Raw genomic sequence first — 15,110 nt, forward strand, 5'->3', positions numbered from 1 at the left:
TGGAACAGATTATCAAAAACTTCTTGGAACGTTAAAAATAGGACACTGACACCTGAAACTAACACAACAATGCAAATCAACCGTATTTCAATAAAAATTTAAAATAAGAAAAGAAAAAAAAAAGCACAGGACATTGAAGTTGTTAGTGTTAATACAAAATATTAACATTAATACCACTGGGGAATTCCCAAGCTGTCCAGTGGTTAAGGCTCTGTGCTTTCAAAGCAGGAGTGTGGGTTCAACCCCTGGTCAGGGAACTAGGATCCTACATGCTGAAAGCCATAGCCAAATAAAGAAATAAAACACATTGCTACCACTGACTGATCCTAAAGGAAATCAACTCTGAATATTCACTGGAAGTACTGATGCTGAAGCTGAAGCTCCAATACTTTGGATGCTGGGAAAGATTGAGAGCAGGAGGAGAAGGGGGTGACAGAGAATGTGATGATTGGATGGCATCACCAACTCAATGGACATGAGTTTGAGCAAACTCCAGGAGATGGTGAAGGACAGGAAGCCTGGCGCACTGCAGCTCATGGGGTCACAGAGTAAGACATGACTTAGCAACTGAACAACGACAACAACCACTGATTGAATGCTTAGTATATGTCAAACCCTTGCTAAACACTTTACGTCATTTATCATCCATGCATGCAGTGTGAGGGGTACCAGCAAGCTTCCCATTTTTAACAGGAGGAACCTGTGGCTCTCTTAGCGTCTTCACACTGGAAACTGGGCAATTTGACTCTTGCGACGTATTTCAGTGACTCGGCTTCTTTAAGAGGTCTGCTTTGGATCCACTCATGCTGCACTTGGAGCCTCCCTGGGTGATGGTAGAGGTGATCCTCACCCTCTGTGGGTCCAGCTTTAATCCTCTAGTATCTCAGAAGCTGGAGGATGGGGAAGAGTGAAGTCAGCCAGAAGTACAGGCATCGGGTTCCATTGACACCTACCTGGGATCACGGAGGGGAGGACAGGAAGGTCCAGAGAGGGTGGATTCCAGGGCTGAGGGTTAGCTGATGGATCAAGAGATCAATGAATGAGGAGCTCTGATGCCAAGTCACAAAACCCTAGGCCCTCCTTACTCCGGTCCGGTCTCCCTGTATTTCTAGTAGTCTCAGCAGCTGGAGAACCGGGGGCCTGGACTGGGTCTTGAGGATGCTCATCGCATCCAGAGAACATTTGGGTTAATGTTGTACTCCGTTGTGGGATTCATCTGGGAGACGTCCTGCACAGATGGGCATGGCATAATACATCCTAAGAGTTGAGGGTGGGGTCTGACTGACTCAAAAGGATTGATAGAAAAGTGATGATTATTGCAACAAAACAGAGCCCTTGGTCTGAGGTCAGGAGTCTGCGGGCTGGGCTGGCCCAGCAGGGCACATGACCTGCACGTCTCTGGGCCTCAAAGCATGGAAATATACACACTGCCATATGTAAAATAGACCGCCAGTGGGAATTTGCTGTATGACTCAGGGAACTCAAACCAGGGCTCTGTAACAACCTAAAGGGGTGGGAGGTGGGAGGGAGGTTCAAGAGGGAGGGGACATATGCATATTTATGGATGATGCATATTGATGTATGGCAGAAACCAACACAATATTTGAAAGCAATTGTCCTTCAATTATAAGTCAATTTAAAAAACAGCAGCAACAAGGAAGGGGTCCTGTAGTAGATTATCTTTGAGGGTGGTTTGGATCGATGTATTGGAATATTTGGGAAAAGGGCACTGGGAACGTTCTAGCAATACCTGATGGAGTGAGCTGTAATTCCACTAGGCCTCATGATGTCACCTTCCCCATGGAAGCTGGGCCAGGCACTGTGGCTCTCATTTCATGACCGAGGTCTTCCGTGAGGTTCAGTCAGAATCAGCAGTTGGGGGTCCCGCCCGGCACAGATCGGATGAGGCCTGGTGGTGTGGGAAGTGGGGCAGGTCAGGACCTCCAGTCAGGGTTAAGCTTTACTCTGAGGTTTGGATTGCAGGTGTACATTCCCAAGAAAGTGAGACATGAGGATGTCATTGGAGAACCCTGGGAAAAGGGGAAGAGCCCTGAGGACTGGGATCGCGTCTGGCTTCACTTACCTAACTGTGACAGCATGAGAGAAGGTCTCTTCATTAGGCAGACCGGAACACAGCAGACCACCCAGCTAAAAAAGCAGAGAGTTCTGAGCTGGAACCCAGCGAATCTGACTCGAAAGCCCTGTCTTTCTCTTGTTCACTTGGGACAGGCCGGGTGTTGTGGCAGAGGAGGCGGAGGGCCGGGAGGGGTGCACCTGGGTGTTTGCGGGAGAGGGCGTGGTTAGACCCGGGCGCGTGGCTTCTGGATCCCGGAGCCCTGCCTCTGTCTGACTATAAAGGGTTAAGGGACCTTGCCCCCCCACCCCCTTCCTCCCGCCTCCTCCCGCCTCCACCCTAGGCTCTTCCTGTCCTGAAGTTGCAATACCCCATCTGCCTCTCTCCCTTCCCCTCCCACCTCTTCTCAGCTCAAGTTTTCTCGGAGTTCTCCCGGCACCCGGCCGCCTTCCGGGTTTGAAGTCCTCCGGACTGGGCTGTGTCCCCGCCCAAGTCTCAACCCTCCACTCCCCGACCCGAGGCCCGGGCTCCGCTGGGGAGACGCAAGGACTGTGTCGCTGCCACTGTCGCGGGCCGCCACTGCCCCAGCCCTGATGGGGGATTGAGAGGCCACAGCTGGCCGGACATGGGCCTCCCCACCGTGCCTGGCCTGCTGCTGCCACTGGTGAGACAGGGAGGGGGCCCAGGGCAGGGTGGGCAGGCGGGAGAGGGGGGCCTGGGGCTGGAGAGAGCGGAGGGCCGGGCCCAGCCCCAGGCCTGCGCGGGCCTGCCGGCACACACTGCCCCATTCACCTGCGGCCCGGAGCCGGGGACAAGTTTGAAAGGCCAGGAGGGAAAGCGGCCCCAGGCCTGGGCAGGCTGGGAATGTGGCGGCAGGTGCCCACAGGGTAAGGAGGGGCAGTTTGTTAGGAAATCGAAAGGAATGGGAGAAAGAAGGTGGGTCCTCTCAGAGTCCGGATGGTTCTGCCCAGCATGTCGTCATGTTGGGCCGCGGAGAGGCGAAGCTGCCTGGGCGCCGGTCTGAGAGTGGAAAGCAGGGGCTGGACGCTGCTCGTGAAGTGGGGAAACTGAGTCCGGGAGGTGGACTGGGATGTGGTGGCCTGGGGGTGGTGGGCTTGGGATGCTGTGTTGGGGGCATTTGGGAAGGGAGTGGGTAAGCACATAGGGGCAGGAGATCCCGCGGCCTCCCCAGGCCCAGGCCTCCCGGCCCCCTGGGGGGCACTCTTCACCTTGGTCTGTGGCCTCTGTCTGTCGGATGGACCCTCGGAGGAGGAGGCCGTAGAGCCCGGCAGCCGTCCCCTGGCCCCCTCCCCCGACCCCAACAACAGATTGCTTGCTTTCTTCTTCCACAGCTCAGTTTGGGGAAGTTGGTAGACACTTGTTTTCGTCACTGGAAAATGTCCCTTTCTCTTGCCTCAGCCTTCTTTGAGTGTATCCTTGACCCCTCCGCAGTGGTCCGGGGGTGGAGACCCAGCCCCTCTACCTAGTTCGGGGGACTGCGTTGGCCACTTTCTTCTGGTTCACTCTTCCTCTGCCCAGTCGCCACTCCTCACCTTGACTCCCCCAACCTCTCCTCCGCCCCACCCTCCTTCCCCCGGGGTCTCCTGTTGTGTGCCCTAATCATTCCTTCTTTTCTGTCAAGTCTCCCCACAAGTCCAGACTTCTCAGAGTCTCCTTTTTGAACCTTTCTCTCCGGTTCCTCTCTCTTCTCTGCTCTAGTCCACCTTTCTAGACACTAGTTCCTCACGAAGCACCCCTCCTCCCTCTTGATCTCCTTCGTCCATTCTTCCACACCCCCAAGCCCACCTTTCCCTTCTTTCCAGGCTGTCCTCACAGGCTCCCCCCTTTTCCCTCTCCCTGACTCCTCTTCTCTCCTGGGGCAAACCACCCAATCCAGTCCTATCTCCCTCAGGTACTAGCTGTCTGGACTTGAACGGGTTGTGTAACCCTCCACGGCTTGCTTCTTTATTTCTAAGAAGGACAGAATAGTCATCACCTCATAATGTCGTTGTTTTGGTTTGTTTTGTATTTAATTTAATTTTATCATTGGGGTATAATGGCTTTACAGTTTGTCTTAGTTTCTGCTGCATAGTGTCATTTCAAAGGTGACATAGATGGATATATATCAGGTATTTCATTCCTTTGTGCCTGCTTGGTGCTGGGTAGCTGTTTGAGGTGCTGGCAGTGAACATGGTCTTTGCCTTCATGGGATCTCTGATCTAGTGGAGGATCAGGGTATGGCAAACGGAAAGCACTCAGTACTAATGAGAGCTTTTCAACTGGTACTAGTAGAAGTGTATGTGTGTGTGTGTGTGTATTGCTTAGTCATATCCAGCTCTTTGTGACCCCATGGACTGTAGCCCGCCAGGCTTCTCTGTCCATGGAATTTCCCAGGCAAGAATCCTGAAGTGGGTAGCCATTGCCTTCTCCAGGGGATCTTGTGATCCAGGGATGGAACCCTGCACTGCATGCAGGTTCTTTACTGAGTCACCAGGGAAGCCAGTAGTGGTGGTTATTGCTCAGTGGCTTCTGCATTTGGAAAACAGAGGTGCAAGGAGCTTGGATAGATAAAGAAAGGTGTCAGGTGCCTGGGGTTGCAGCTGATCCAGTCCAGGTTGGGGTGTGACAGCTAAGGGAACAAGCTCAGCCTGGAACTGGAGGGGACACAGGAGGTGTGCGGTGCTGGGTAAGGCTGTCCCTGGGCCAGTCAATGAGCAGTGCAGGCAATACGGTGTGTGTAAGGGGGCAGAGGGTGGTGGAGGTGGGAAGAATGCAGGAGACACTGACAAAGCACACAAGATCTTGCTGCTCCCAAAGAGCTTACAGTCTTGTAGCCAAGACAGCTTACAGAAAAATAATGGTTTTAGAGATCTCGGGGAAAATGCCCACAAAAGCGTGATGCGGTGCCCTGGAACACCGATGGGAGGCAGAACCAGGAGTGGGGTGAGTGCTGCCCTGTCTGTGGATCAGTGCCCAACTCCCTCCCCAGTTGCCCATCTCTGACCTAACTAAGAAGTCTTTTGTGTCTGCATCTTATCTTCCCTGGCGGTCCTATGGGACATGCACCTCAAAGGTGCTCCTCCTTGGTTTGTTGAATGAATAAAGGATGGAATGAGGGAGGGAGTGCCTCCTGGAAATGGGGTTTTGGAGCTGAGATTTGAAGTCACAGACAAGCAGGAGGCTGAAAAAAGGGATACTGGTCTGAGGGAGAGTTTGGGCTTCCCTGGTGATGCTAGTGGTAAAGAACCTGTCTGCCAGTGCAAGAGACACAAGACACAGGCTTGTTCCCTAGGTTGGGAGATCTCCTGGAGGAGGAGGAAACGGCAACCTGCTCCAGTATTCTTGCCTGGAAAATCCCATGGACAGAGGAGCCTGGCGGGCTCCAGTCCATGGGGTCGCAAAGAGTCAGACACAACTGAAGCGACTTAGCATGCACGGCAGGAGGGACAGAACAATGGGGTTGTGTGTTGGAGGCTGGAGGTGGCAAGAAGCTCAGTGTCTTGACTGTAGGGGTAAGACTCTGTTGAGGAACAAAAAAAGTGAGAGGGGCTCCCCTGGTGGTCCAGCGGCTAAGACTCTTTGAGCTCTCAATGCTGGGGCCCTGGGTTTGATCCCTGGTTGGGGAACTGTATCCCACATGCCACAACTAAGACCCTGTGCAGCCAAATAAATAAATAAAAATAAATATTAAAAAAAAAGAAAAAGTGAGAAAGAGAAACTTGAAGGAAGTAGGGGAAGGGACAGAGAGAGAACCTTGATTGTGATCCTGGGTAGAGGAATTCCATTCATTCATTCATTTCTTCATAAATGATTCTCTCAGGTTCGCTGTGTCCAGGAATGAATCCAGAATAGTAGTAGGTACCTCTTCAAGTTCTCATTCAGGGAAGGAAGGAGTGACCTATGGAAATGATGTTCAGGGTCAGGCGAGAAAGATTCCTACACCTGTGGGTGCAAGTTGAAGCTTGAATGCAGATAAGCAAGGGTGTAGGCTGGACTGGAGCAGGGAATAGGCAAGGAGACAGTGGCAATGATCGGGAGTGAGGCAACCCATGGAAACGACTGAGAGATGACGGAGGAGGTCTGGCAAGATGGACTACAGACCTGGATTGCGGCATGGGAGGGATGGGGACCCGGAGGAGAGAAGGGTGGCCAAGACAAGTTGATGTTGTGATATCTGTCTAGATCAGGAGGTTGATGGGTTTTGTTTGGGGGCATGTAGAGGGTCTGGGAATTCACCAAGTGAAGTGCGTATCTGACAGGCTCAAGCAGAGGTTCTCAGACTCTTATCTGCCTTGTGTTCAGGCAGGAATGTTCCGACTCTTATCTGTAAGCGCTGCCTTCACTCACCAGGGATGCTCCAAAGGAGAGGAAGGCTTGCCAGCATCTCCTGTGAGATTGTGCAAGTGGGTGTGCGAGTGTGTGGGAAGGAGGGAGGAGTTTTCCCCTGGAGATAAATGTATTCCTACAGTCCAGCACTGACTCCCATCTTCCCACTATGGTTATCACTGGCTTTTACTGGAGTGGAAGAGAGATAGTCATAAAATCATTCAGTCAAACCACATTTATTTTGCCTCTACAGTTCTGTGTGCAGGGATTAGACAGTATCTCTGACCAAAACACTTTCAGATCTCTCATCGCATAGTTTATGGTCTACTTGGGGAGATTATTATCTAGTCACCCAAAGCTGTTATGTTATGGTAAGAGCCCAAAATAGATATAATAAATTCATGTTTTTACAGTTCACGGGGTGGGGTTTGCATGGGATGAGCTGGAAGGGGGGAAGCCTTTACTGATGGGGGGCTTCAGGGGAGGGAGGCCAGGCCTCAGCAGAGCCTTGGAGGAGAAACTGTCTTAAGCTCCCCAAAGATTTTGACATCAAATGAACAAAACGCACTTTAATGAAGAAGTGAATGGGGTACGGGACAGCGAGGCGGCTGGTCAGAGCGAGACCACAGGGGCTGCTGTCAGCTCTTCCACCCCCACGCTGCAGCGCCAGCGCAGGAAGTCGCACTTAAAAGCCTCCCTAGGCGGAAGTTGTGGGGGAGTTGGAGGGGTGCTGGGCCACCTCCTCAACTGTCTCTCCAAAGGCACCCCAGCTTCCTGCCTTTGCCCCAGGTTGACTGGGGTCTGGGCGCTCAAAGTTCACCCTCTGTTTCTACTTTTTTACTGCAACCTGCCAATGCAGGAGACATAAGAAACGCGGGTTTTGATCCTTGGGTCCGGACGGTCCCCTGCAGGAGGGCGTGGCAACCCACTCCAGTATTCTTGCCTGGAGAATCCCATGGATAGAGGAGCCTGGCGAGCTACCGTTCATAGGGTCTCAAAGAGTCAGATAGGCTGAAGCAACTTAGCACAACACACACTGCAAGATGCAATGGCTGAAGCTGCGCTCGGTGCCGAAGAATGGCGCCCACTAGTGGGGGGACCTGAGGCCCTGGCCCCTAGGATCCAAGTGGGCTGGCCTGGGGTGCAGGTGGGGACTGCCCCCCACTACCGCCCCACCCCGGATATGATGCTGGTTGCCTTCCATCCCTGTTTGCTTGCTCCCTCCCTCATGGAACTGGGTGTTCAAAGCTCTGGAGTCTTTCCTGTGCAGCCTGTGGGCTTGCGGGAGGGGCTGAGGAACCTCAGAACTGGCCTTGTTTCCTAAGGATTATTTGAGGACCCCAGGGAGGTCCCCAAGCCCAACCCAGCTGGCCAGAACCAGTTGAGCTGTGGGAAAGCAGTGAACTCAACTGGGAGGGCAGCCTTGGTTCGCTCCCTTCTGGAGCTAGGGTGGGTCAGGGGGCCCTCGTCGTCGTCGGGGGACTGGCAGAGCTGGGAGGAGGAGGGGTCTGGGTGAGGCTGAGTCTAAAGGAAGGATGCTGAGGGGTGGGAAGGAGCTGAGTGGCCCTCCGGGAGGGGGAGGGGCGGGTAGTGACCTGAGAAGGGGAAGCCCGAGGTCACCGGAGACTTCCCTTTGGATGGAATGGGATAGGGAGCCATTTCCCGAAAAAGTGGGCCAAGAAGGACAGAGACCCATGGCCTGGCTGTTTGGAGGAGGAGGAGGGGAGGAAGGGGGTTGCTGCGTGGGGATAGAGCCTGGCCCCCAGGCGGAGGGAATCAGATGGGATCCAGATTGCGTGCGGGGTCCTGATCCCATCAGCCTTTCAGCTGACTCATGACCCGTGAGGAGCCGGGGAAGCGACGGGTCCTCTGCCCTCCCCTGGATTCCCTCCCTCCCTCTGGCCTGAGTCACTGGGCGGAGCTGCTGGGAAAAGATTTCCCTTTCCCGGATCTGAGTTAACCCCCAAAGTGCTGGGGATTGTGGCAGGAAGCCTGTGGTCTGAGAAAGCCTCTCTCCCTCCTTCTTGGGAAGCTGATTCCTCACCAACCCGCAGTCCCTGGAAAGCTGCACCCGACCACCCCCTCCAACCCTGGCTCAGAACTGGACCCCCAGCCCCACCTTCCGCCTCCATTCGTTTTCCTGACACTGTCTCTGCAGGTTGGCTCTGCTTCCAGCCGCCTGGATGTAGTTCCAAAGTCCCCTGACCTTAGGTGCTCTGAGCCCTCCTTCGGGAAAGGAACTGCACGGACAGGATTGGGAAGCCCTTCCCATAAACATCCCCAAACTCTTCCTGTTGCCCTGGAAGCCCCAGGCCTGTTGTCAGGAGCTGTGGCACGGGGCTGGGGTGGCTAGGGAAGGGTGCTGCCTCTGGGTAGGGGAGGCGCCCTAGAGGGTTGCGGCTGGGTTTCTGAGTGTGGCTTCCTCTGGCTCGTGCTGGGGCTGGGGCTGGGGCTGAGGCTTCTGACTGCTGCAGCGACACCCAGAGGGGGACTTGGGGGTGACCTGCTTACAGCTTACCTGCTCTGCGCTGCCAAGCCCTCCTGTCCTGGCTGCGGTCTCTGGGCTCTGATTTGCCTGTAGTTCTCAAAGTTTAACAAGGCTTTCTGGTGGCTCAGCGGTAAAGAATCTGCCTGCCAGTGCAGTAGACATAGAAGACTTGGGTTTGATCCCTGGGTTGGGAAGATCCCCTGCAGGAGGAAATGGCAACCCACTCCAGTATTCTTGCCTGGAGAATCCCAAGGACAGAGGAGCCTGGTGGGCTACAGTCCATGGGGTCGCAAAGAGTCGGATACGACAATGTAATACAGGACAGGGCACGACCCTAAAGGTTTGCCTCTGTGAATGTTCACAAAGTGAATATACTGTGAGCACAGCACCCAGATGGAGAAACGCCACCTCAACCTTTAGGGCTGCTGGAAGGAAAGAAAGGCCTGTTCTCAACCCTCCAACTGAACACCTGCCTTGGTCCAGTCCTGAGGGCTGGTTTGGGGAAACAAGGATAAAGTACAAGCCGCACCTGGGATCTTCCAGCCTTGAGTTGGAGGGAAAAGGATGGGAAAACGAGAGAACAATGGTGATGACACAGTGCCGACAGCTCAGGCAGAGTGTGGATGGGGGTGTCCTGGGGAGAAGACTTGAGAAGGCTGGGAAGGCTTTAGACTTGCTACCTCTACGATCCCCATCCTCCCTCTCCTGAAGGTCCTTCTCCATCTGACTCCTCCCCAGGTGCTTCCGGCTCTGTTGGCAGATGTGTACCCCGCAAGGGTTCATGGGCTGGTCCCTCAACCTGGGGACCTGGAGAAGAAAGAGAGTTCCTGTCCCCAAGGAAAATATAACCACCCTCAAAATAGCACCATTTGCTGCACCAAGTGCCACAAAGGTAGGAGAAAGAGATCCCCGTGGAACTCCTCAGTCAGGAGGTCCTGCTTCTTCCTTTGCATTTTCCAGATGTTTTAGAACCTGGCTTGGTTGCCTTTCCTGGTCTGGGGCTTTCTCCCTCCTTTCCTCTCCTAGGGATTTGGGGGAGGTACCCAGGCCATCCTCCCAGGCCTGGGGCTCCTCCCTTGAGCTCCTGGATGCAGCCTAATTCCAACCCCCAAATCACAGGTACCTATCTGTACAATGACTGTCCGGGCCCGGGGCTAGACACGGACTGCAGGGTATGTGCCTCTGGCACCTACACTGCCTTGGAGAACCACCTCAGACGATGCCTGAGCTGCTCCAGGTGCCGGGATGGTGAGTCTCAGGAGGGCGCGGGGCTCTGAACAGACTGGGTCAGGTGGGTGTTTGGAGGGGTGTGCAGTCTGTCTCTAGGGGACGGGACAGGTGTGTGCTGCTGGGGGTGGGCAGGGACGCTCGTGCACAAGTGACTGAGTGCATGGCTGTGAGCGTGTGTTACACAGAGAGACACACCAGATGAGGAGCGTGGGGGCTCATACCCCATCTCTTCCCCTCACCAGAAATGTTCCAGGTGGAGCTTTCCCCTTGTACAGTGGACCGGGACACCGTGTGTGGCTGCAGGAAGAACCAGTACCGGGAATACTGGGGTGAAACTGGCTTCCGGTGTCTGAACTGTAGTCTCTGTCCCAACGGCACAGTGAACATCCCCTGTGAGCATGGCTCTCCCAACCCTGCTCCTCGCCCCATCTCCATCTCCAGAGAAGGGTCTCCGCCTTGCTGCACCCCTGCCCCTCCCGGCTCTCCCTCTTGCCCTCAGGGTGAGGGGCGTCCTCTTTCAGCTGTGCGGCTTGTCTCCCCACAGGCCAGGAGAGACAGGACACCATCTGCCACTGCCATATGGGCTTCTTTCTAAAAGGCGCCAAGTGCATCTCCTGTCATGAGTGAGTCCTCCCGCCAGCTGCTGGGCACTGGATTGGGGTGGGAGGATGGAGAGGTTCTAGGGGGTGCTTTTGCTCCTACGGGATGCTTTTTTTTTTTTGTAAATTTTTATTTATTTATTGGCTGCGAGAGGGCTTTCTCTCATTGAGGAGAGCAGGGGCTACCTACCCTCTAGTTGGGGTGCACGGACTTCTCATTATGGTGGCTTCTCTTGTCACAGAGCACAGGCTCTAGGGCACTCGAGCTTCTGAAGTTGTGGCACATGGGCTAAAGAGTCGCGGCTCTGAGAGCCGGGGCTCAGTCATTGTAGTGCATAGGTATAGCTGCCTTGAGGCATGTGGGATCTTCCCGACCCAGGGATCGAATCCATGTCCCCTGCATCGGCAGGAAGATTGTTAACCACTGGACCACAAGGGAAGCATGATACTGGCTGTTTAGTATGGGAGACACTTCATGTCGAGATGCCTGCCAGTCTTCCCTGCCCCCAACTTGTTCAGAAATCTTACGAAGTCTGAGGAATAGAGGCTCATACTCCCAAAGGACTTGCAGTTCCTTTTAGACATTCAGATCTTTTTCTGAGGACATTCAGATTCTTGGGTGACAGACTCTGCTATTGATTCTAGGAATACACATTTACATCTCTGAAATCAGACTGCATCTTAACAAGAGTTGATGGCACAGGTGGAAGCTGTGTGTAGGATGTAAATAATGATGCCTTTGACTGTTAGGCTTGATGCAGCATGGTCTTTCCTTCCTGGTCCTTTGACCACGCCTCCTCACTCCTTGCTTTGCACACTTGCTTCCAAAGAGGAAACTCTGAGGGCTCTGCAGTTGAACTGCCCTGGGTTTAAACCTCAGGCTAGCCACATATTGGCTGTGCAAGCTTAAGCAAGTGACTTAACATCTCCGAGCCTTAGTTCTTCTTTACCTTTAAAGTAAAGATAATGACATCAGGTTGGCAAAGTTGTAAAAACCACAAAACATAACTACAAAGTGTCTGATGAGAAATTAGTTTCTTTTTCCCACTAGTCTCTTTTTCTTTAATCACTTTTACACCCTTTCCCCGTGAGCTTGTGAGTTGGGCAAAATCAGCTCTCCTTGTGTGCAGATTCCTGCAGAGAACTCACCTCCTCAAGTTCCTTCCAGAACCCCTGATGTAGTTCTCATCCTTGCGTGCTCCCTGGTGCCAGCTCCCAACATGGGAAGACGTGCTTGTTCTAGTCTCTGGCTTCCCCCAGCAAGATGTGTTTTTCAATGGTTCACATGTGTGCTAGACCCCCTCTCAAAGTCAGGTGCTGTCATCAGCAGTGTCATCTAGAGAAAAAGTTCTTTCATCTCTCTGCCACTGGATTCTCATCAGTAAAACAAGGATAAAATAATTCAAAGGACTTCCCTGGTGGTCCAGTGGCTAAGAGTCTCCTCTCTCAATGCAGGGAGTCTGGGTTCCCTGGTCGTGGAACTTAGATCCCACATGCCACAACTAAGACCCAGTGCAGCCAAATATTTAAAAACAAACAACAAAAAAACATTTCAGTGACAGTCAGCATGTATCAAGTATTTACTATATGTCAGGCATAATTATTTTACTTAATCCTTAGTCCAAGTAGGATCCCTGTTTTACTGATGAAAAAACTGAGGCTTACAGGTGAAGTGATGTGCCTGTAGTCACACAACCAGTCTAGTGACTCTGACTCTGACTGGTGGCTCAGTGGTAAAGAATTCACTGCCAATGCAGGAGACACAGGAGATGCTCATTCAATCCTGGGTCAGGAAGATCACCTAGAGAAGGAAATGGCAATCCACTCTAGTATTCTTGCTTGGGAAATCCCATGGACAGAGGAGCCTAGCGGGCTACAGTCCACAAGGTCACAGAGTCAGATATGACTGAGCACGCACACATTGACTGCTTTTAACTCCTTCTCTACACAGTCTCTTCAAGATCAAATCCAGCTCTAAAACGAAATGATTCTGGGATCAGCTAATTTTTTTTCCCCTTCCTCTGCATCAGTTTCCAAGATAGGATTAATTTCCATTCTATCGCAAGATAGCTAAATATTTGTAAAGGGCAGAATTTCCAACAATCTGTATGGGTCTTTCTATTTTTTTCCCCCTTTATTCCTCTTAATGCGGGGCCTCTACTCACCAGCACTGTCTCTTTTAGGTGTAAGAACAAGGAATGCGAGAAATTATGTCCAACCCGAACTTCAACTGGTAAAGACTCTCAGGACCCAGGTGAGGAGAACTATCCTAGTGCCCAACCAAGCCCAGGGGCCCTTTCCTGGTCTTGCCCCCGCCCCCATCCATCCCGTACTGCCCAGGCCTCTGACCACATTCTGCTCCGTCTCCAGGCACTACAGTACTATTACCCCTGGTGATTGTCTTCGGGCTTTGCCTGGCATCCTTCGCCTCTGTCGTTTTAGCATGTCGCTACCAGCGGTGGAAGCCCAAGCTCTACTCCATCAGTGAGTGGGGACTTTGGGAGGGCAAGGGGATAAGGGAGGGTGGGGTGCACAGGCATGAAGGAGACTAAGGGTGTCCTCTTAGTTCCCTGCTGAGGACCGCCCTGGCCCGAGCTGGTCCAGGATGACTGGTGAGAGCTCGCACTGCATCAGTGATTCTCTCGTCCCTGGGGTCACATAGGCCCTGAAGCGTGTCACCACAAGGACCCACCACCAGTCCTGCGATGGGCGCTGGGGCTGAGAGAGGAAGTGAAATTTGTGACGCTCTGTTTCTTTTTTTCTCAGTTTGCGGGCAGTCGACTCTGGTAAAAGAGGTAAGATGAAACCAGGGAATGACCCCCAGTCTTCCCTGACTGTCCACTATTACCTTGTAACACCCAAAGCACCCAGAATCAACCCCTCGCCCTTGGTCTCCCCTGATTCCCTCTAGCCCGGCTCCCATCCATAATCCATAAAACACAAGAGGCTGTTTTTCCTCTTGTGCTAATGCTGTGCCGTCCCTTCCTCAGGGGGAGCCAGAACTCCTGGCCCCGGCCCCAGGCTTCAACCCCACAAGTTCCAGTCCTGTCTCCATTCCCCCTTACATCCCCTGTGACCGGTCCAGCTTCAGAGTCGTCACATCTCCCTCCAGCGAAATGGCCCCGCCCCATCTAAAGGCTGGCCCCATTCTCCCGGGGCCTCCGGCCTCCACCCACCTCTGCACCCCAGTTCAGAAGTGGGAAGCCAGCGCCCCGAGTGCCCCCGATCAGCTCGCGGATGGTGAGTTCCTCATTCATCCTCTCTGGGAACCCCAGCCGAGGAGGCGGGTGGGCGGGGCGCCCTGTGTCGCGAGCGCGGTGGGGGACTAGGCCGGAGGGCTGCCGCTCCAGGCTCACAGCACTGCCTCCCTGCAGCCGACCCCGCGACCCTGTACGCGGTGGTGGACGGCGTGCCACCGTCGCGCTGGAAGGAGTTGGTGCGGCGGCTGGGACTGAGCGAGCACGAGATCGAGCGGCTGGAGATGGAGAACGGGCGCCACCTGCGCGAGGCGCAGTACAGCATGCTGGCGGCCTGGCGGCGGCGCACGCCGCGGCGCGAGGCCACGCTGGAGCTGCTGGGCCGCGTGCTCAGGGACATGGACCTGCTGGGCTGCCTGGAAAACATCGAGGAGGCGCTGGGTGGCCCCGCCCGCCTTGCGTCCGAGCCCCGCCTTCTCCGGTGAGGCCCCGCCCCTCCGACTGCGGGCCGCCCCGCCCTGCGGACGGCTGCTTCCTTCCTGCGCCAGGCAGCCCGGAAGGACCTGCGAGATGCCCTCTGGACCTCCTGGTTTTTTTCTGGAGAGGAAGAGTCTTGTAGGAGCAGGCACGATCTGGCAGCCACTGACCTGGTGCTACTCCCTCAGTGTACATAGCTTTTCTCGGCTGCCTGAGGACTGCTGGCTTGTCAGCTGTGTGTAGTATGTGTGTGTCTCCGTGTAGCGTGTGTCTGCGTGCAGTACGTGTGTCTGCGTCTCTGTATGTGCGTCTGTGTGATGTGGAGTGTGTGTACTCGTGAGAGAGGCCGAGTGTGCCCAGAGCCCATGGCAGTGGTTGCGAAAATGAGGGGCGCCCTGCCTCATTGCCTGTTTTTTTGGACTTGGAGAACCCAGCAAGGCAACTTGGGGACCCTACGTTCGTCCCTGAGCCGGTTTCGCAGTAGATAAGCCATCTTTGTATCCACTCTGCACATCCACTCATCCATTCTGTACACTAATAGAAACTTGTCCCCCTGCCTGGACCAGCTGAACTGTCCCTAGGCAGGGGGTGAGCACAGAACAATGGGGCCTCCCAAGGGAGCTGTGGACTTCTGTAAATACACTAAAATCCTCCAATTAAAGCTCTGCCCTGGAGGGAGTGGTTTTTCTGAGTGATGATGCTATTGCAGGAGGCGGGGG

At 54.0% G+C, this 15,110-nt stretch overlaps 1 protein-coding gene and 1 long non-coding RNA gene across 4 annotated transcripts; one reads left to right on the forward strand and one right to left on the reverse strand.

Annotated features, from left to right (window-relative positions):
• Positions 1–588: 588 nt before the first annotated feature.
• LOC110128121 (uncharacterized) lies at positions 589–3,416 on the reverse strand. 3 transcript variants are annotated; one of them, XR_011482874.1, is made up of 4 exons: positions 3,304–3,416; positions 2,084–2,148; positions 1,751–1,909; positions 589–890 (listed from the first exon to the last, which is right to left on the reverse strand). It is a non-coding gene; the product is annotated as an uncharacterized lncRNA (long non-coding RNA). The 3 variants fall into 3 exon arrangements; XR_002311062.2 differs by lacking the exon at positions 3,304–3,416 and adding an exon at positions 2,475–2,561; XR_002311063.2 differs by lacking the exon at positions 3,304–3,416 and adding an exon at positions 2,475–2,561 and having other exon boundaries at positions 589–1,016.
• Positions 2,655–15,065, forward strand: TNFRSF1A (TNF receptor superfamily member 1A). The gene is made up of 10 exons (XM_020878695.2): positions 2,655–2,738; positions 9,627–9,780; positions 10,008–10,136; positions 10,361–10,510; positions 10,663–10,741; positions 12,901–12,971; positions 13,088–13,201; positions 13,484–13,512; positions 13,708–13,957; positions 14,092–15,065. Exons 1-10 carry the CDS (start codon positions 2,700–2,702, stop codon positions 14,397–14,399), a joined length of 1,323 nt encoding a protein of 440 aa, XP_020734354.1. The 5' UTR covers positions 2,655–2,699; the 3' UTR covers positions 14,400–15,065.
• The last annotated feature ends 45 nt before the right edge of the window (positions 15,066–15,110 follow it).

This window comes from Odocoileus virginianus, chromosome 23, assembly GCF_023699985.2.
Source record: "Odocoileus virginianus isolate 20LAN1187 ecotype Illinois chromosome 23, Ovbor_1.2, whole genome shotgun sequence".
NCBI lineage: Eukaryota > Metazoa > Chordata > Mammalia > Artiodactyla > Cervidae > Odocoileus > Odocoileus virginianus.